Source organism: Manis javanica, chromosome 4, assembly GCF_040802235.1.
Source record: "Manis javanica isolate MJ-LG chromosome 4, MJ_LKY, whole genome shotgun sequence".
NCBI classification, from domain to species: Eukaryota; Metazoa; Chordata; class Mammalia; order Pholidota; family Manidae; genus Manis; species Manis javanica.
The window spans coordinates 130,646,635-130,667,633 of NC_133159.1; the positions used below are offsets into that span (position 1 = coordinate 130,646,635).

Sequence of the window (20,999 nt, forward strand, 5' to 3'; positions counted from 1 at the left end):
ACCTTGCACTCAAGTTCTGGTGAGACATCGTTTTTTGGGGGGCAAGAAGCCATGGCTTATTTAGGTTAAGAGCCAATGTTCCTACCTTACCAAGACACATGGGAATATAAGGTACTAAGAAGGTAAGTCTTCTCAAATTAGCAGCAAAGATAGGACTAACAATGTATCTCAAGCAGCATTTTGTGAATAAGGGAAAGAAGACCCAAGAAAGAAGCCACACACCTTCATGTACCAGATTCATTTTTAATGGATTTGATAGTCATATGCAAATTTGAGTATTATATGCAAGAGCTGATGTTTCTATAGAGCAATGTCTGCCTGTACAAGAACAGACTCAAAATACAACACAAAGCTCAACCAACTTCTTTTTTTCCCTGAAAATTTTAAAATTGTGATCAAATGTAATAAAATGCTTGCTTCCCCACAGATGTAGTCTTTTCTTACATGCTCAAGGAATAATATCTTAGATGCCTGGCCACTTCCAAGCAGTTCTTGATAGCTACATTAAATGGATTTATGCATCACAGTACTTAAGTTTTGCCCACAAAGCAAAAACTTGTCTCCATTCTGGCATCTCTTTACAACTAGCACAGATGCAACATTAAGTAAGGGTTTTGACCAGGGACTGGGTATTGACAGCTCTTCCCCTTGTAAGGAAATCTTTCTTTCTCTGGATGTTTCACACTACATGATTACTAGCTAGCACCAGACAGCTGAGGCATGTGATCTGCTTGGAACGCATCTCCAATGCATTCCAAGAATGCATTCCATGAAGCCGCACACAGTAGTTAGTGATTCGCTCAGATACGGATTTCACAGGTTGGAGGTGTCACACCACAGAGATATTACCAATTGAAAAAGAGTAGCTCAAAATTACACTGCAACGTCATTATGAAACACTTAACTTTCTTAATAAAGTACTACCCTTTGCAGCTCAATATAACCATTTATATTTTTATAGGACTACGTAGAGTCAGAATGGGTTTTCCCATTTTCCCATCTGATTTAATCCCTGAGCAGCTATGTTAAAAACTTAACTTTTTAAAAAGCCCAATAAAAAACTACTGTATTAAAACTCTACCAGAATGTTACAGTGATAAACATATTTTCATAAACATTAAAATTACTTAGAAGCTATTTAAATTTACTTAGGAGCTATTTATCCCTAACTTCTGCTCAGAAATAAATATACATTTCTAGAAACTCTTCAGGTACTTAAGCAAGTTAAAAATTATTCCAAGTTAAGTTTTACTTGCCCCTAGATAGAAAATTTGCTGAAGAATATAATAAATCAACCCATTCCCAGTTTTTTACCAGCATGATAAATGTTTTATTAAAAACACAGTATTTTCATTTACCACCTCAGGCTAACCATCCTAAGCCTTTATTAAATAAATGCAGAAAATACACAAAATTTTTTCTGAAAAACTTTTCAGGAAATCAGCCATGGTAAGAACAAGTCAATCTGAGAAAGAGTCAGCTAAAATTCTAAGAATTCAGTAAGATAGGACACATAGGAACAGTCAAGTCCTGCTTGATCTAAATGTTAGTATTTCTAACAGAAATAAATCCCAAGTGCCAGGCAAACTTGAACATGGCTAGAGTGTGGCGGCTGAGGGCCACGGCACGTGCTGGAAAGCCTGAGCCTTAACACACAGGCGCGGACAGATGAGACACGGGATGGGGGTGCTCCATAGGTTACCATCTCAGAGAAGGGCTGGCTGGACCCAGAGTGAAAAGGCTGCCCACTGTCTGAAGAGGATTCCTGCTTATAAACTACATGATCCACGTTGTAAGTAATGACAGTAATTCTGCACACCTGTGTCAGACCAATTATGGACACAAAAGGGCTGAATCTTAGCTGCTTCTAAGGCAAAAATGCTCTGGGGAAAGATCATTTGCTTTTGATAATTAAATGGCTAAGAAGAACCTTTGGTGTCTTTCCCTTCTCAGAATATGAGAACAGGAAGACTGTGGGACCCTCTAATTCCCTCTGACAAATGTGGAAACTGAGGGCTAGAGAAGGGTGACTGGCACAGTTATGAAGTAGCAAAGCCAGGTTGTTCCCAAGCCCAGAAAGGAAAAAAGGTCATAGAAAGCAAGTAAGATGCAAGAATATAAACAGCAGAGGTGGATGAGACAGGCCAGTGCCATCTGGGTCCTCACCCATCTGTCTCTCCCCTCTGCACACCCCAACAGCTGTGCTTAGGTGAGTCTGCGTGCCCACTGAGAGAGATGGCTACTGGACACAGCAGAAGCCATCACTCTACGGGGTCAGTTTCCTGCTTATCCCTGACATCACTCAGAGGCTACAAACTGACCTTCGCCAAGGGCATTTCCACGTCTCCTGAAGGCAGAGAGCAGTACTGAGGCAAAAGGGACATGGCTGAGTGGCCTGCGAGCACTCCCTTGCTGCTCTCTGCTTGGAGGCAGCAAGAGAAGGGTCCACCACTGGGAAATGGGGTTCAGTGGGGCAGGCAGCCCCCTAGGTCAGAGACAACACCTCCTTCCTCAGACTTCCACAGAAGTCAGTCCCTTATGTTTTCTATTGAAAAACTTTATACAGATAGATGTTAAAAAGATCTGAGGACACCACCTGAGCTCGGTGACCTCCAAGGTCTTCTTTCAGAAAATCACCCTTAGTCCTGAGGACTCAGGGGCTACTGTACTCAGGTCGCATCCCGTGGACACAGGAGCACTAGGCTCATGACTCACTGCGCTCATGGCAGGCCAGGCACAGCTCTGTGTACTCTCACTTTCTCCAACCCTCCCACCCCCAGCCTGTAGGTAGTACTATTACCCCCATGTGGCAGGTGAGGAAACTTGAGGCTCAGAGGTTAACTAAGTCACCCAAAAGTTCCCTGGCCAGAACTGAAAGCATTCGTTTGAAGTTTCCAGGGTACACACAGCATGTACACGTCTACGTAGTTCAGCCTCAGGGGTTTAGACACTTTCAAGCCCCACGTTTCGCTACATTAGAACTTGCTGCCCCTGTGGGTCCCAGCCTGGGGGTTGCTAGGAGGGCGGTGTCCCCAGCTCCCAGGCACAGCAGCTCTGACAGCACCTCAGGGGTTCAGTTTCTGGTGGTCCTCAGCTTCCTCCTGAAGTACTCAGGGGCGGCCTCATACAGCCACTCGGCGTCCACGACACAGAGGTCTCGCATGTAGCACTTGTTGGTGTAGAGCAGCTCAGTGTACACGACGCAGGCTGGCTTGCAGTGGAAAAGGACGGACGAGGGGTGGATGGCCACTGGCTGGTGGGTGTCCGTGGTGGCGTAGGTGCCGTCGGCCTGAAGCTCAGCAGTGCTCACGAAGAGGCTGTGAGCCAGGCAGCGGCGGATGTTCCCCGTGTCTCCTCGGGATGACGTGATTGGCATGGACATCTGTTTCAGGAGGAAGTGAGGAAAGGAAAAGGCCCCAAACGTGAACACTCAGCAAGACATAGTATCTGGAGTGACCGCACCTTAAGGGCAGCCCATGCCGCAGCCTAACAGAGTGGATGTTGACGTCGGGAGGCGGTCACTTCAAATGCCTCAGAGATCAGCACTAGGTTGCAGGAGGCACAGCGGGAGGGGGACACACTGAAGACAGGAAAAGTGCAGCCCAGGAAAGTAAGGACAAGGAGACAGTCTGATCAACTGCCAAACCACAGACAGGTTGAGTGACCCAGCATGCCACTGGCTCTTGGGAATATCTACCAGGACATCCCGGGAAGGAAAGGCCTTTCCCTCCCTGATCGTGTCGTCATCTCCTCACTCTGCTCCTCTCACACACTGCTGCCAAATTGATCTTCCTAAAGCACAACTCCAGTCACTCTTCATCATGCAAACTTTCAATATTTCTACTGCTTCTGGCAAAACACCACGGGCTTCCAGGACTGAAGACATGAGGGAGCCTCGGGAGCATGCTATGGGCCTCCAAAATCTCCTGGCTTCTCTTCCCCGAGCCTGTTCCATGACTGTGCCTTCCCAGGAGTGTGCCTGGCAGACATAAGGCCCTTCACGCCGCATGAAGCGTCAGCCACACCTCCCTGCTTCACTCCCCTGCTGAGTGACCCGTGTCTCCTTATACCCCAGGCCACAGCTGAACGGGCTGTGGACCCCTGCCTGACCCATGCATGGCCTGCCTCCCCTCCAGGTATCTGGAGTTGGAACACGAGAAACCTGACTAATCTCGTTGGTCTCTTGAATGGAGAGGCCAGGGAAAGTGATCATTTGTGTGCTGAGGCAGAAGGTGAGAAGAGAGAGAGCTTGCAGAAAGCAGCCAAAATAAGAGGAGAAGCAGCCCAGAGAAAGCTGCCCCGGCTCCTGAGGGTTCTCTATTCCAGTCCTGGTGGGGCTTGACTATTTCCTGCCCGTAGGTTCCCAGAGATACCTTTTATTCCCCCTTTTTCCTTTTAAGAGGGCTCAAAGGGCTTGTTTTTTGCAATCAGCTGATCCTAGCCTGATGAAAACCCTCCTCATCTGTCAAGATAGGGCTCCATGTCACCACCTCCAGGAAGCCCCAGTCTTACAGCTAACTGGGGATTAGCTTCCAGGCTGCCAGCTCTACCATGCACTGACTGTGTGATTTGGGGCAAATTACTTAGCTTCCTTAGGCTCTAGTTTCATCATTTATAAAATCACCTAAAATTTATATAGTAACAGAATCAATCTTAGAGGAGTGAAATGAAGATTTAAATTAAGGCAGTCACATCACAAGTGTTGAGACTGGTGCCTAAGTAAGTGCTTCATGAGCGATAGCGACTGTCACCATCACTGGCTCTCACACGACTCGCCTGTGTATTTCTCCCCTCGACATTGTTCCTTCAGATGCCGAGGCTTAGGCACAGCAATAAAACCCGGACCTTGACCAGGGCCTGCTCAAGAGGCATCATGGGCCACTAAGCCCTCTACATTCAGAACTAATAGAGGAGCACCATTTCTACTGTCAACAATAAATTGACAAAGCTCATGAAGCAAACAGGTGCTCTTACAGGAAAACTGTTCAAGTACAAGAGGGGTTTGGAAAAATGTGTACAATACAGAACACAACAGGCAACTATGAAAAGAAACCACTTTGGCACTAACAACAGGCAGCTGGTGTCAGACACGGGCCTAGGTACAGCTGACAACCATCTCCTCAGAAGGTGTGGCCAGTCTGCACTGAGGGGGCTGTATCAGAAGAGGCTCTGCACACTAAGATATTCTCCACAGACAGCAAATTTAGCAAAAAGTGGACATGATCTCAGTGCTCAACAGCAGAACAATATTTACATGAACTACCCCCACCTCTGAGGTGAAATGTGGAGTGTATTACAGACACTGAATATGCACATGACATCATGTACTCTAAGAGGGTTATAAGCCCAAAGAAAACTTTTTTGTGGGTGATTTGGCAATATGCAACCAAATCTAAATTGCCCATCTAGAAATTCATTCTACATGAACCAGACCACAAATATTTATGTAAAAGAATGGTTGTTATAGCATAATCTAAATGGCTACCATTAGGTGCTTGGTTAAATAAAATGTACTGAACACAATGAAATGTTATGAAGTCACTAAGAAGAATGATAGACATCTACAGACACTGAAAGAACCTAGACACACTAAGAATTCAGTAAGTACACGGAGTGGAAAAAAGCAAGTTAAAAAACAAAATGTATATTGTATTTGTCTTAAGAGAAAATTTTATGTATATATGTATGTGTATATGTACACACTCACCCACACACAGACATACACATAGAAGATTTCTAACAGGATCTACCCCAGTTAACAGTGATTTATCTTTGGAGGGGCAGGACTTAGGGAGACTTTTAAACTTTTTGTATTATATATCACTTTTCTACATTGTATCACACTGTAACAATGAGGCACTGCTCTGTAATCTGAAAACAATAGATAGCCCACAAAAAAAACAAAATCTTAGGAAGAATCTTAATATCATTTCCTCAAATAAAATGCTTTTAAAATTTATAAAAACAATCTAAATTATACACACAATGTAGCTAACTATGTAAATGCATTTAAAAACAGGGCTATTAGGAAACAGACCAAAATGGTGACAGGTAGAACTGTGGGTAACTTTTACCTTATTCCTTATTTAAAAATTTTCCTACAATAAGAGTTTCTTTTGCAATCACTAGCAAAAAGCAATTTAAAACTTCTCACCTAGAAAAAAGTGTTGGCTTAGTCACCCTAGAACACCAGGAAGAAAGAATACCTTTACGCAGATATCCCTCAGCTGTGCTCTGACTTCAGCTACCAGCATCATATTCTTGCTGTTGACAAAATTCTCTTTGCACCAGTCCTGAGGAGAAAAAGAGCCACCGTAATCCTCTCATTTCTCTACAGAAAAAAGTGTGACATAATTTTTAGAACACAGTTGAATTCAGAGGGAAAACTTCACTTGCCAAAAATAAATATAGGAAAATACCTTTTTATCAAAAAGAATAAACCATAACAGAAAATAATAATAATTTAAACTGAAACTAAACATTTCCTTATGTCAATCATCATGAAAAAGTTACAGACTGGGATATTTGCAACATTACACCCAATAAAGGATGATTATCTCCAAAATATGTAAAAACTCCTACAAACCAATAAAAAAATGACCAACAATCAGTAGAAAAACAGACAAAGGATATCAAGAGACAACTCACAGAGATGAACTACAAATGACCAATGAACTTATGCAAGGACTCTCTCAGTCTCTTCAGAAATCATGGTAATGTATTTTAAAATAGGTTATTATTTCAAATCCACTAACTTGGCAAAAATTAGTCATTTCAGCTAAGTGGACAGTGGAAATGGTAACTCTTACAACCTACGATGGGAAGTATATAAAGAGGTGCTGACAAAACTTTGGGGAGCCACATGACAGCCTGGTAAATACAGATGCAGCGACCCCAAGACCAACAGGTCCACTCTTGGGTGTTGGCCCTGGAGAAACTCTTCCCTTTGTGCACGAGGAGGATGTTTACTGCAGTGCTGGAGGCAAAAACAAGCTGCAAAAGGGTAGTGTAAGAAAGCATGTATAGTAAACGATGTTCATGGATATGAAGTGAAAGTAGTGTACTACCACCCAGGGGAAAACAGACCAACCTCAGGACAGTGGTTATGTAAGGGAGGAAGGACTAGGAAAGATCAGGGCTTTTGCTTTATCTACAGCATTTTATTTCCTTAAAAATAAATTAAGGCAAATATAGCAAAATGTTCACAACTACTTAACCTGGGTAGTAGGTTTTTTTAAAAGAATTAACTGCATTAAAATGCAGACAAACTTAAGAATGCATACTATGGCACAATTACTGATTTTTTTCCATGAATTAAAGAATACACAGATATCCTGTGGTTTCTGAAAGTTAGTGTTATGCTACTTCATTTTTAGGAAAGACCTGTGTTAGTACCTGTCCTAAAAACTTGAAGATTTTTGCTCTTACAAAAAAGCCAAAGAACAAAAATAGCATTCAGCAGGATTTTTTTGCTGCAAGCTATTACAGAGGCATGGTGCAGCCAGGGTGGCCTCGTCAAGCTCCTTCCAGGGGAACTGCACTCAGCATCAAGCCATCATAGCTTTGAACTGTGTCTGTGAGTATCTATGCTTTATCTTTATTTATTTTGTACAGTCATTAGCAAGATTTGTCCTAAGATAGCAGAGAAGCCTAAGACAGGTTACTTTTTAGATCTGCGATCACTCAAAAACTCTTCCATATAAATTAATGGTAACTGCTTTTTCTCTTCAGGACATTTCAGCTTACGAAAGATTTCAGAGGAGCACTCTACTTTCAGACAGCGGGGGAACCTGTATTACTACTTTCCATCTTGGTCCAAGCAACTGAAATACCACATAAACAAAAACTACTGTTAATAAAGTTAGAGGCAGGTAGGGGAAAAAATCATGATGTGGCTAAAAAATTAACCAAATACTTAATGAACTTTCCCACATTAAGTATGAGTGAAACACAAACACGGTCAAAGGACAAGATTGCATCTTCCCTGGTTATCACCCTAGAAGCAGATGTTTCTGAAATGACATCTGGCGTTATTCGTAGTTCTTTAGATGATTCAGCCCAAAAGGGAAGGTGCACATAAATCACATGCCTGATTGAGAAAATTAACAAGACAAGGCTTACCTTATTCCCGCCTATGTTTTTGAAAGTCCGGTAGATATTGAGCAGGGTAATGTGATCACCCTCGCTGGATATGAACTTCTTTCGGATACCCTGCACTTCATCCCGCCGGGAGGGAGGGTTGTAGAGAACACTGTCCACGGACAGCAGGGAGACAATGGTCAGTATCTCTTCTGTACAGCGAAATTTGGGGGACAGGAGGATGGTCTGCAAGTCAAAATTAAAAACTATAAATCAAGGTTTTGCCTGGCTTCTGAATACAGTGTTTCCATGTATCACATTTGCAGCTTGCCTTCTAAAGCATTACAAGGCACGTGTTTCTAAAACCATGACTATGTGTTAATGTTATTGTATGCTTTTTAAAACAGATGACTGCCTTCCTACACAATTCCAAACTCCTTATGGGTAGGACGCATGACTTAATACGAGTTTGAAACTCACACAGAACATTAAGTTAGTGTTAGACACAAAGTAAGGGTTGGTGATTAGTCAAGAGAAAAATGAAGATTAATCTAGAAGTACTCAGTTTAGGAGTATACTTTGGGATGGCTAACCTGTAACGTAAAGAAAGGGGACTGAGCAGAAGGTCTCATTTACTTTGGCAAATTTGGGTTCTAAAGGAAAAGCTGCCATTTTTCTTCCGATTGGAGTCAGGGTGAGCTGGTCGTCCTTATGTTCAAGAGCGCCTAACAGGTCCAGCTGGGCAATGGCTGCCTGAACATGATCTAAAGAAACAGAGACATAAAAAGGAGCCAAAAATCTACAAAACGAAGACATTGCAGCTAGCTGTGTACTTTGGGGAGCTTCCAGCAGCTCTACATCAAACCACAGCGAAGATCACAACCACCACTGTACCATGACATACTTTTCAGAGCTGTTATGACATCACTGTTTTCAGTTCAACTCCTTTTTAAAATAATGGTCTGTAATTTGGTTGTGTGGTGTAAATTTTAAATTCAGCACTGTTACACTTAATGAATGACCCACAGATACACTCATACTGTGTGTAGGGCCTGTGTCTCTGAAGGGACACACACAACAATGGAAATGCCAGGTCCCTCATATGCCTCTGGCGAGACATACTTACTGCTTACTTTTTTACATTTTTTGAATTTTGAACCATGTAAATGTATTACCTATTAAAGAATAAAGAAGCATCTCCAAAGGAGTTAATAAATAAATTCATACTGAGAAGAAATAATCTGTAAAGCAATTTGCAAATGTCTCGATCAATAGAATGGATAAATGCATCTTGGTTTATTCACAGAAGGGAAGAGCTTTTAGTAATGAAAATGTACCCAAGCAAATAAACCTTACAAAATATGAAGAATGAAAAGGGAAGGTTACTGAGGAATCAACTCACAGGCATGGAAATTGGAACAATACATTGTTTAGGGACACATGGGCATAGAGTAAAACATTAAAGAAAAGGGAGGGAATTACAAACAAAATACGGGAGGGTGGTTGCCTTGGGGGAGTGGGAAGGAGGTGCATGTAGGAGGGAGGGCCCGGGGGCGTCGAAGGCACTGTGATGGGTGCACACAGGGTTGGTTCTGCTACTCCACCTTACACATACGTTCCCCTTTGCATGGAGGAATTTAACAATTAAAAGAAAAAAATAAAGTATAGAGTGAGGCACAATGTGTGTTACTACTTGTGTTTTTAAAAAGACTATCTACAGTTAAATATGTATAGATTTCTCTAGAAAACAACTGGAAAAATGGTTCTGGTGGTTGCTTTAGGAGAGGGCAACTAAGAATCTGAGGATCAGAGGTGGGACCCTTGTATACTCATTAGTTGTTAACCTTTTTTTTTAACCAATTGCATTTCCTCACTTAAGAGAGAGGGGGAAAAAAGGCAAAGGAAAGGAAAATGGTGTATCAAAGAACTGCCAAGTGCCAAAGATACCATCATTAAGAAGCCAAATTATTTTTCCTTACTCCATGGGAAGATTAGCAGCAAAAGCCAGGAGCTAATCAAATTTCATTTGAAAGCAAAGAAACTTGGTCTGTTCAGTCCTTTTGCTGGCAGACATATAATTTTGTTAGGTTTCTACAGTATCCCACCTACCCCTCATCTATCTTCACTGGCTCCTGTGGTCAAGGAGCCCAACTGTAATTCCTCTATGAAGCCACTGTTTCTGCACCAGGATGTGCCGTAGCACAGAATCTATCCCTTCATGATTCTTAGATCTTCTCTGATAGTTAATGTTATGCAAGTCAAACGAGACAAAAGGAGACCACCAAGGTACTTCTGGAGTCCATCCTTCTGTGTTCCACTACACTAAAGACGCCACTTGCCTGGAGATGGTCTGGACATGAAGTCAAAGGTGAGCACATTTGGGACTTTCATTGCGAGGAGCTGTAGCATCACGCTTGCCAGGTTACACCTGTGAAGAGTACGAGATGCAGGTCATTCATCTGTCCCCAGTTCTCAGCCAGAAAGTCAGTACTGTCCCCGGAGGGGTGTTAGTGAAAACTGCAGCTCTAGGAGCACCTGAGCAAGCAGGACAGGGAGACGTGGGGAGGAGGGGCAGGTGTGTAGGTGTGTAGCGGCGCCCCAGGCCCACCTTTGGATCTCTGGCACAGTCATTTTCTCGAACTTTTCAAACTCATCCTCTGTGTACAGCCGGTAACAGATGCCACTGTCCTCTCTGCCTGCCCGTCCTGTGCGTTGCCAGGCTTGGGTCTTTGACACGCGCTGCACCGCTAACACCTCCAGGCCACTGTCTGGAGGCAGAATGGCCCACATGAGTGTTCCGCTCATCATGTAAATGAACTGTCTACAGTGTGGACAAAAAGCAGCAGTTCTCAGAACACCAGTGATCCTTTCTGCAGTATGTGAGTCCAGAAAACCTCAAGGCTAATAAGCCAAAAAGCACAAAACCAGACTGCTCTGCAGTGAAAAAAGGCCTTGCAATGAAAGCTGTGAGAAATTACGAAAACATTAGAAGACCTCAATCCTCTTGGTAGGGGGAAGTAGATTTCAGAAGTCTTGGCTTGGATCATACAGTGACAACCACCCAGGTTTGACCAGGATTGAGGGGTTTCCCAGCATAGGGACTTTTGGTGAGAAAACCAGGAGTCTTCAGCAAACTAGGATGGTTGGTCACCCTATCAATCAACGACGCAGAAATGAAATGCCTCCTGTCCCTCAGATGCCATATTCTCCCCACCAGCTCTATTATAAAAGAGGGGCAATGTGATGCTGCAGGAGTTGTGTGACTGATTTTCTTGATAAAGGTGTGCTCTGTGCCAGGCCCTGGAGAACCAAGCCCTTTCCTGTGTTATCTCAGGATACACATGGGCACATCAGCATCCTAAATGCTTAGCAGTGCATTTCAATTAAACATTTGGGGGTGATCATTTCCACTGCCTCAAATCCCCTGTAGAATAAAGCAAGGTATAAAACAGATATGAAGAAAAAAGACTTAGAAAGCTTCTACTGTACACTCTCAGGAAAGAGCTAGTGCCTCACCCCAACCTAGGGGACCTGTTTCCTTCCTGGGAGAACTAAAGCTTGAACCAGCCACGCTCAAATATTCTTTCTGGTGAAGCTTTTCACGTGCTATCAGGTTGTCTTGGCTCAACTTCTGACGAGCTCTCAGTCCCTCTGCCCAGGGCCCTGAGCCCATGCCCGAGGCACTAAAGCTGGGCTCCTCTCTCCTGCCTTGCCTTTTTGTCTCATGTACCTGCCTCAGGTCCCCTTTCTGGACCTGACTTCTGGGGCTGTCTCACTTGTGGTGCCGGCCACCCGAATCTCAGTGAGTCACAAACACGAACTGCTTGTTTGGGGGAATCTGTGGGACTACAGGACGCTCCACAGTTGCTCACTATACATAGAAGAGACATTCATGAGCTACAAATTCTCACCAGGGTTATACTTCTTTGCTTTAACCATGCCCGTGTCAACTACATATTTTATTCCTGTAATGGTTATGGAGGTTTCAGCGATGTTGGTTGAAATGATCACTTTGCGATAGCCCTAAAAGGAGGAAGAAAACCAAGAAGCCATATGACACACATATGATTCAGAAGTTTTAAAACATTCCTCACCATTAATTTCCATAATTCACTCATGATCAAAAAAAGATGATTTCATTATTAATGACAGTTATTAACACTGACGGTTGGTCACTAAATTGGGCAGGGGGGGTGGGGGACATTTCAGTCTTAAAAGCTTATTTTGAGGCGATGAGATGTAGTGGGAGAGACACATGGTTCCGAAGCAAGTAGACGTGGGCTGGACTCCCGGCCCACCAGCTGCCCCCTGTGCTCCCTGAGCAGCTGGTACTCCGCCTCAGTGTTTATAAAACCAGACCATAACCTATCCTGCCGGTTCTCAAGAGAATGAGAACGTATATACGGTGCCAGCACAGTACCTGGCATGCCGTGGGCACGCAGTAAATAGCTCTGTGGACAAACTTAGCTTGTTTACACTGGGCCTTAGAACAGGCCCTCCCTTACTGTTCAGTTTTGCCTCTGCGCTCTCCCTCACCCCTGCCAACCGTCTCCCACCCGTTTTCCAGCACGGGAGAGCCACACCTGCAGCTGTGTGTTAGTCCGGTGGCTTTTCAGCTAGGATACCTGGTACCTAAGCACCCCGTCTCATACACTTTCTCTGGAGCCTGGTGAAAGGCATGAAGGCATCCCTGGTGGATCTGTCTGGGTGCCCAGGATGGGGCTGTGCACTCACCTTAGGGGACCCCTGGAAAACGCGGAGCTGCTGGGCATAGGGCAGGGAGGCGTACAGAGGGAGGACCAGCATGGAGGGGCAGCCGTCTGGGAGGTGCTTTGCAATGTCTCGGCAGGTCTTGCTCATTGCTTCAATCTCCTCCTGACCAGTGAGGAACACCAGGATGTCCTGAGAAGGAGGGGCTTCCTGTAAAATAAGTAGGTGGGATTACTAGGTGTTGGTAGAAGTGCAGGTCACAGAACAAACAATGCTCACTGATGAGGTTTCCTGGAGTTATAATTGAGCCTAAACTGTGGTGTCCTCCCTGGGAGAGAGCCCTCAGCAATCATGCAAACTGCAGTAACTTAAGTGAGTTAGATGGCTCTTCAAAAGCCCACTAAGGAAATTTTGAAGGAAAATCACCAGATTGCTTTTATAGCAAGAATGGTGGCATGAAAAACACCATCAGGCAAGCAAATGGAGTCTGCATACAGCTTCTTCCTTTCATGACTGTCTCAAAACATAAAGCAGACAAAACAGAAGACAAACTGGGGAAATCCTGCTCCACAATGGCCGGAAGCAGTTACGCCAGAGAAAGGAGCCCTTATTAAGTGATACCATCAAACCCACCTCTCCCCACCCCCCTACCCCGCAGCCACCACAGTCCCTCTATCTATCTGATGCAGCCTGGAGGCTGGGAAGGAGTCATTTAACTACTTAACATGGACAGTGCTTGTGACCTGAAGTTAGGTGGGCTCTTCCCCTCACAACAGGCAGAATTTCTAGTGTTACTGACATACTATTCACCTGATTGTTCTTTAAAATTTGTTCAGAACCATTAATTTGTAAAGTGTCTGAATGGCAACATAACTGAAAAAACACTTAGTAATAATAGTAATTATATATATGTGAGTATGTGCATATGTGGTATATCTGTATGTAAACATCTACACATATTTATGTGTGTGTGTGTGTGTGTGTGTGTGTGTGTGCGCACATTTTTTAGCTCAGTATTAATAGAGCAAATGTTCAGAGGTAAACACAGACAGGATGAAATCTAAAAAAGTCAAAACTATATCAATGGGAGGACTCATCAAAACCACCAGGTAACTTAAATGCACCTGCAGCCATCATTCATGAGAAATCCTCAGCTCGACTTTACTTTCAGCAGTTACATGAGGCAGGCTGACCTCCAAATACTATCAAAATGACAGTGATAGTGTAAACCCAGAAAGACAGCGATAGTGTAAACCCAGGGAGAGAAGAATGTATCAGAAGTTTCAACCCATTTTTGAAAGACGGAAGAGATGCTGAATGAACCTGGCTGGGCAGAGGAAGAGCCCAGCCGGTGCCTGCTCAAGGGGATGGCAAGAGAGGAGCCAGTTTCCCTGGAGAAGCCTGAAATGCTCAGGACTCGGGAGCGCGGCACAGGTGGCTGTAGGAGGATGAAGACCTGGGGACTGGCTCTGAGTGAAGTGGGGTTAAGCCCCCCAGCCCCCTCTCTGCCGGATGCAGCCTGGAGGCCGGGAAGACACTGGATGCCACAGTGGGCTTCCACACAGGAGAACAGCAAAGGCAGGAGTTAAGACGCAGCCCTGCAGAGGCCTAGGAGGGCAACGTGTTCTGGGCAGAAAAGCAGCATGAAAGACCCTGGAGAAAAGTGGACTGTGTCTGAACACACACACAAATGTTCATCATTGGCACACAGCAGGTGTTGAACACTTGGGAAAAAAATTAGCTGTAGGCCACAGAAACCTTGTACGACGGTGTTTTATAAGAAACAAGGCATCAGGAGGGTGCATTATAGGCAAGGCAGGGTCATAATATTGGAAATACTGATTTCTGGCTTTAAAAACATTGTGATGTAACTATGTTTCAACAATGGAGAGAAGCAAGAGGTAGGGAATGGGCATTTCTAAATCCTCATTTACCATGATTGGAAATTAACATACAATGCCTACTATCAATGAGCCAAAATAGAGCAATATAAGCAGGTTATGTTAGAAATAGGAAAGTGACATCCAGAAGAAACAGGTAAGAACTTGAAAGTGGTTACTCTAAAGAGCAGGATCCCAGATGGGGAAGTAAAGGCAACTGTTATTTTTAATGAGCCTTTTACTTTTAACTTCACTTTTTCAAACTACACATGCATCACTTAGATTTAAAAAAATTTAAGTTTTAAAAATTTGCCTCTAGATTTTTTTCAGAAAGTTAATGGGAAGGTAAAAACCGTCAATTTTACACAATGTAGACAAAAATGAGGGGATTAAGTAATTTTTGACAGAAATGTTTAATAAAATGGGAAGAGATCTTGAACTAGATCTCTAACACAGTTTAAAAAAATATATCTAAATTGCAGTCCCTTATTGTGTCAATAATTACAATTGTACTTTTTATTATAATACCAACTTTTTAAAAAAGGAGGTAGACAATACCAGAGGACATCACATGTAGAAAAGGAGGCAGTGCTTCATGAGGCTTGTTTCAGTTCTACATACATTATATCCTGTGCTGCCACATCAAATGTGCTTCTTGCTGGGAGTTATGATCAAGAGTTTGCAAGCCACTGCACTAACATATGGAAGCTTTCTGGCTCAGCAGAGTTGAATGCTTTTCCTTTTTAGAGAAAATACGTACACAGAAAAGAATAAAGACCTGGGCATGGTAAATGAATGCCTTGTTCATCTTGATGACACAGCTCACAAAGGTTTTCATTTCGTAGCTTTTCTCTTCAAGGATAATAAGTGCTCTATCAACTGCAGGTTAAAACAGACCTTTTTAGGAATTTGCACCTCACTCCATACCTGGTGGATCTGGAAGACGGAGACAAGTGCGGCGTGCAGGTAATCATGCTGAGGCTGTTTGGTGTAAAAAATCTGGATTGGATGCTGCCGGCCCTCCAGGTAGAGGACAGGGGCTCCGTTGAAATACTGAGAGAACAGGTCCACATCCATTGTGGCTGACATCACAATCACCTACGCGTGAGACAGAAGAGGAGGATGGGAAACACCTTGCGACAGTCTTTCTGTGTCCCTCCCAAGCCCTAACAGCAGACGATGAGGCCTGTGCCTCTGCCATCCTGGTTAAACTTTCTGCATGGTTCTGAAGCAGAGTGGGCGAAGGGGCACACACCACGGAGGGACAACAGGCCCGCCCAAGCCCGCGGCACCTACCTTGAGAGGCAGTTTCCCCACTTCCTTTCGCCTCTTCTGGGCAGCTTTCACCACTCCGAAGAGCACATCTGTGTGGATCGTCCGCTCATGGGCCTCATCCAAAATGACACAGCTGTACTTCCGAAGCAGGGAGTCTGAAATCGCTTCACGCAGAAGCATGCCATCTGTCAGGAACTTGATCTTTGTGTCTTCTGAGGTGACATCGTCAAAGCGCACTGTATAGCCAACCTGCACAGAGAAATGACTCATTCGTTCATCAAACACTTGCTGAACACGCACTATGTAACCAGCACTGTATCAGGCACTCATGCTAACGCAGTGAACAGACCAGTACTGACACTCCCCTGCATTCTTGGGAGCATGCAGTCTAGGGGAGCAGACAGACAATGGACAGGTACCTTTAATTGCAGGTATGATATGCATTACAAAGAATTTAAAACTAGCCTCTTATTCCCAGCCACTTAACAGCTTCAAGTGAAGCTACGTACAGATAGGAAAAGATGTCCAAAATGCTTTTAAGTGACATGCATAAATACACATACACAAATAAACCTGACTTACACAGTTTCAGGGGCTCATTCTCAATACCCACATATATGCTAGAAAAATGCTTACAATTTTTAAGAAAAAGTATGTAGATAAAAGATTCAAGAGGCTACTGAGGTCTTAAAAATGCTTGAGGAAAACAACAATTTTATCCAACTTGCCAACAGATTTTGAAAGCAAAGGAAATGCCACTTATAGCCTCTCAGGCCTTCTGATGTCTTAGAAACTGGCTGAAAAATATCTTTGAGATAGTTGTGGCAAGAAAGAAGCTCCCTAGATATAAGAAGTCTTGTTCAGAAAAATAAAATGTGAGGGGTTCAAGGCAGGTGAGGAGAGTTGTTAGTAAAGAAGGAAATTAGGTACCAGCTTCCCAAGTTCTGTTCTCTTCTCATTTGAGACTCTGGAAGCCAGAGAGATGGCAGCCACTCGACGAGGCTGGGTCACAGCAATGATGCCCTGGCGGCCGATCCCCGCTTCATGGAGGTACTGAGGGATCTGAGTTGTCTTCCCAGAGCCAGTTTCCCCTAGGAAAGAAAAAAACGTCTCATTTAAATGCAAACTGAAACAAATTTCACCAAACAGATCAAAGTCAGAAGGAAAAGAGAAAAAAAGAATACTCTAAGTAGATAAAGCTGCTGGTGGAGTGTTAACTGGAATTGTTTCTTAGAAGGCCAAATTATATTAGGAAAATCTTTAATATGTTTATTCCCTTTGACCCACAATTCTCCTTGCAGGAATTGATTCTAAGGAAATATTTAAAGATGTGTGTAAAGATAAATCTTCAAAAAAGTTTTATTCAACTTAGTCCATGACAGCAAAAAACTGGAAACAATATAAATGCCCAATAATAGGTACCTGGTATGGTAAAAACATAAATTGAAATAAAGCCATTATACACAAATGGTATAGTTTTCAAAATAACTGAGATGGATATGTACTGACACAGAGGCATCCACTCATACACTGCAGCCACGACAAACGTCTCACCATTCTCCAGCCTACCCCTTCTTTCAAACTCTCCACTTTTGCCCTTACTACTAAGAAATACCTGCTCTCACAATGTCTGCCTGGCAAATTCTACAGGATCAGCTAGACCTCTAACTCCCCTGGGGCTGCACTGGTGACTTCCTCCGTGCTCCTAGCACTCGTTCATTTCTCTTCCAGCACGGAGCACCCTACGGTGTGCAGAAGCGTTTAAACATTTCTGTCCTCTTTCAATACCAGCAGCCCACAGAAAGTCTGTCTGTCTCTTCCATGTACTCAAGCATCCTGCATACACTAAACACTCAGCGTTATTTTCTGCCCTCCTAGGTTCCTTTAACTGTGCCTAATTGGAATGAAGACCTCCGTAAATCAGTGCATCCTTCCCCCTCCCTTGCTACCACTACACCTTTTTGACCTCACAGAATCCCAGTCCCAATGTTCTTGCATTTTCTCCCTTCAGAAGGCTCATCCTTCCTGACCTAGCCAAGAATCATGGACTAGGAATTTTATTATTCTGTATTCTTTCTGTTGAATCTACCAGGCAAAACCCCAAGCTTGGATCAACATTTTCCTGTCCATCTTTTCTGCACCTGCACTAAGCAACTGAGCATTGCTCAAGTAAAAAAACCCAACTGTGCAGATGAAGACCTGAGTTTGGAGTGGAGCTAAATGCACCTGGACAACAGTGGTACCATCAGTTCTTGTTCTTGTTTTTGCAGCCTGTCTTCTATACCATCTTCCCCAAGGGCCTACTTGAGGCCCCGTGACTCCCACTCTCAGCTGAGCTCCTCCACCTATTTCATAGGAAAAGTCAAATCCTCAATTGTGAGCTCCGTCTACCTCCCTCTACAAGCTTTTCTGCAGTCACACCCATTCTTACCTCCTTTTGCCAGCCCCTGAGCCTCTTGGATATCCTTGCTTCTATTCCAGGCCAACTCCGCTTCAAGCCCTGTTGCCAAGTGCTCCCCCTTTCACCTGCCCCCTGATCTCTGATCTATTAGTTCCCATTTTGCATCTTCAGCCTCCTACTTTACTGAGTTATTCCCCTCAACCTATGAACACCTGCAAGGTCCTCTCAGCCTCCCTCCTTCCTCTAGAAGCAGAAGGCTGCTCCTATTGCCTTCGTTTCCTCACTTCCTACTTACTCCTCAGCCCAATGACAAATCAGCTCTTACCCACCACGGTTCTGCTGAAATAGCACTCAATGGGAGCCACAATTGATACCCTTACATCCAAATCCAGTAGGCTTTTTTTTTTTTGTTCAAGTATTACTGCACCTCATTGCTGCCTGTGTTCACTTCTTCTACTCCTTTAACCATTGCTGTCCTGGGTCTCTTTCCCTTCTTTGGAGGCTCATCCTCTCCGTCCTGAAAGCGCTGTTTCTAACTTAGACGCCGGGGATCAAGGCCCCTTGTAATCAGTCCCAGACCCACCTGCCCCTTAGTTCACGCACCAGAAATTACTACTTCCCGTTGGACCAGACTGTTTCTCACCTCCACTTTGTATCTCAAGCGGCAGACTCTCCCCTTTGGGAAGAATGCTCTCCCTCGAGGACCACCTTCCGTGCCGCCGCCTCCTCCATGGCTAGCTCAGATCCACTCCCTCTACGCTCTCAAAATCTTTGCTACGCCCCTCTACCCTTTTACATGGAAGGTATTTGCCTCACGCGACTGTGGGCACTTACAGAGCAGAGCTGTCGGACTCTTCCGAGGCCTCTCTCCGGGCCTGGCATAGAAAAGGGGGTCAGGTTTGTTGCAGAAACAAATGAAAGAAAAAGTGTTCCCGTAAAGCCAGGAACCGGGAGCATGGACGGACGCACCCGGACCACTCACCGATGAGAACGGCGCTGTCCAGGTTTCGGACCTGGGCTAACAGTTGCCCCCGCGCCTGGAAGATGGGCAGGCTCCGGCGCTGCAGCTCCACGGCTTCGGGGTAGAGGCTGGCCGAGGGCTGGGCCAGAGGCGGCTGCTGCCGCCGGCGTCCTCCTCTCCCACCGCCGCCTGCAGTGAGCAGCATTACCACTCGCCTCCCCGGAGGGCAGGACCCGGGGCGGCGCAGAGGCCCAGAGCCCGGCCGGAATCTCTTGGCCGGCGGGACGCCCGCCTCCTCGGGCATGTCGGGAGGGCAGCGCGACGGGGCACTTGAGGGCGGATTGCTCCTGCCGCTCCCGGGAGCCGACAGCTAGCGCGCACCGCCCCTTCCTGCCGCGTGCTGGAAGCTCCCAGCGACCACTGATGACCTCATGGCCACCTCCAGCCTTTAGAAAAGGGACTGCAACTCCCAGTATGCACTGGGAAAGAGGCTCTCACTTCCTGAGGGCGGGGAGAGCAGAGTCCGAGTACAACGGGAAAAGGCCCGGAGCAATAGCAGCGAAGGACTGTGTGTATGGTTTCGTAGCCCCGTAACCTTAGACAATAATGACGATTTTAACTGTTTCATTGTGCTGGTAACACTATTTGTTTCCAGTAAACACGCGTTTCTCTTCTGTAAATAATAATAATAATAAATAATAATATATTCGCTCAAGGAGGTAATTTTGTAAAATCAGTGAGGAACACACAAACATTTGCATTATCTAATCCACCAAACAATTTATATAGTACACCTTGATATTAACCCAGATCTACAGTTGAAAGTGAGCCTCAGATTATTTAAAATTCAGATGTCATAAAGTCTGAATATTGAAAAGATACTGATCATCTTGTGTTACAGAAGAGGAAAACATTATATATTTTATGACGACCACAAACTCTCAGAAAATGACTTCCCAATGGATGTGGTTTGCTTCTGTAATAGGAGTAGAGGAAGAGGGAGTTGAACTAAAACTGTCTTTTACCGTTGCTTTCTCCAACTATTCCTTTCTGACTCAAGTGCTCTGCAGTTTTCCCCAGCCCTATCACATACACGCCAATCAATGAAAAAATGCAGAACACCAGTGGAGGAAAATAAGACAAAACTAGTTCCTCCTTCTCCTAAACTCGAAGCTTTTAGATGATTTGCTAATTTGCCACAGAAAGACTAGCAAACAGCCGTTCACTCTGCCTACAGGAAATGTGATTCCAGGGAATTCATCCTAAGCTTCAACCCACATGAGACTTGGGGCATCTTCTGAAGTTCATCTCCATGAAACTCCATTTGTTAACCTTTTCAAAATACCCCTCTTCCTTTCTACTAGGTCAGAGGTGATTTTCCTCTAGTTGCTGACAGTTAATAGTGAACAGAGGTTACTGAAAATGTGCATGTTGAACTAATAGCAGATATGTTTAAGAATAAATTGATATTTCACTTCCTACCCCTAAGTATTAATTTAGAAAGGCAACTCAAAACTAAAAGGGAAAATAACTCTTAGCCTGTTCAGGCTCCTGAAACAAAATGCCAGACTGGGTGGCTTATAAACAGAATTCTATAGCTCACAGTTATGGAGGTTGGGAAGTTACCAACATGGTTGCTTTCTGGTGAGGGCCTGGTTCATTGCCGCTGCCTTCTTGCTGTGTCCTCACATGA

The 20,999-nt window shown here is 44.4% G+C and overlaps 1 protein-coding gene across 1 annotated transcript; it reads right to left on the reverse strand.

Moving 5' to 3' along the window:
- Positions 1 to 229: 229 nt before the first annotated feature.
- On the reverse strand, positions 230 to 19,741 carry DHX33 (DEAH-box helicase 33). The gene is made up of 12 exons (XM_017649006.3): positions 19,328 to 19,741; positions 16,875 to 17,035; positions 15,966 to 16,193; positions 15,597 to 15,767; positions 12,814 to 12,999; positions 11,991 to 12,102; positions 10,688 to 10,847; positions 10,419 to 10,507; positions 8,716 to 8,843; positions 8,122 to 8,325; positions 6,207 to 6,293; positions 230 to 3,382 (listed from the first exon to the last, which is right to left on the reverse strand). The coding sequence occupies exons 1-12, from the start codon at positions 19,608 to 19,610 to the stop codon at positions 3,074 to 3,076; spliced, it is 2,118 nt and encodes a 705-aa protein (XP_017504495.2). The 5' UTR covers positions 19,611 to 19,741; the 3' UTR covers positions 230 to 3,073.
- Positions 19,742 to 20,999: the final 1,258 nt, after the last annotated feature.

What these genes read in the sequence shown, in the direction of transcription:
- DHX33 (XM_017649006.3), bottom strand. Translation starts at nt 19,610, where the DNA reads ATGCCCGAGGAGGCGGGCGTCCCGCCGGCCAAGAGATTCCGGCCGGGC. An exon ending in CATGTCCAGACCATCTCCAG is followed by an intron (nt 8,844 to 10,418) that starts GCAAGTGGCGTC and finishes CTGTTTCTTTAG; the next exon opens with ATCATGTTCAGGCAGCCATT. An exon ending in AAAACATAGGCGGGAATAAG is followed by an intron (nt 6,294 to 8,121) that starts GTAAGCCTTGTC and finishes TTTTCTCCTCAG; the next exon opens with GACTGGTGCAAAGAGAATTT.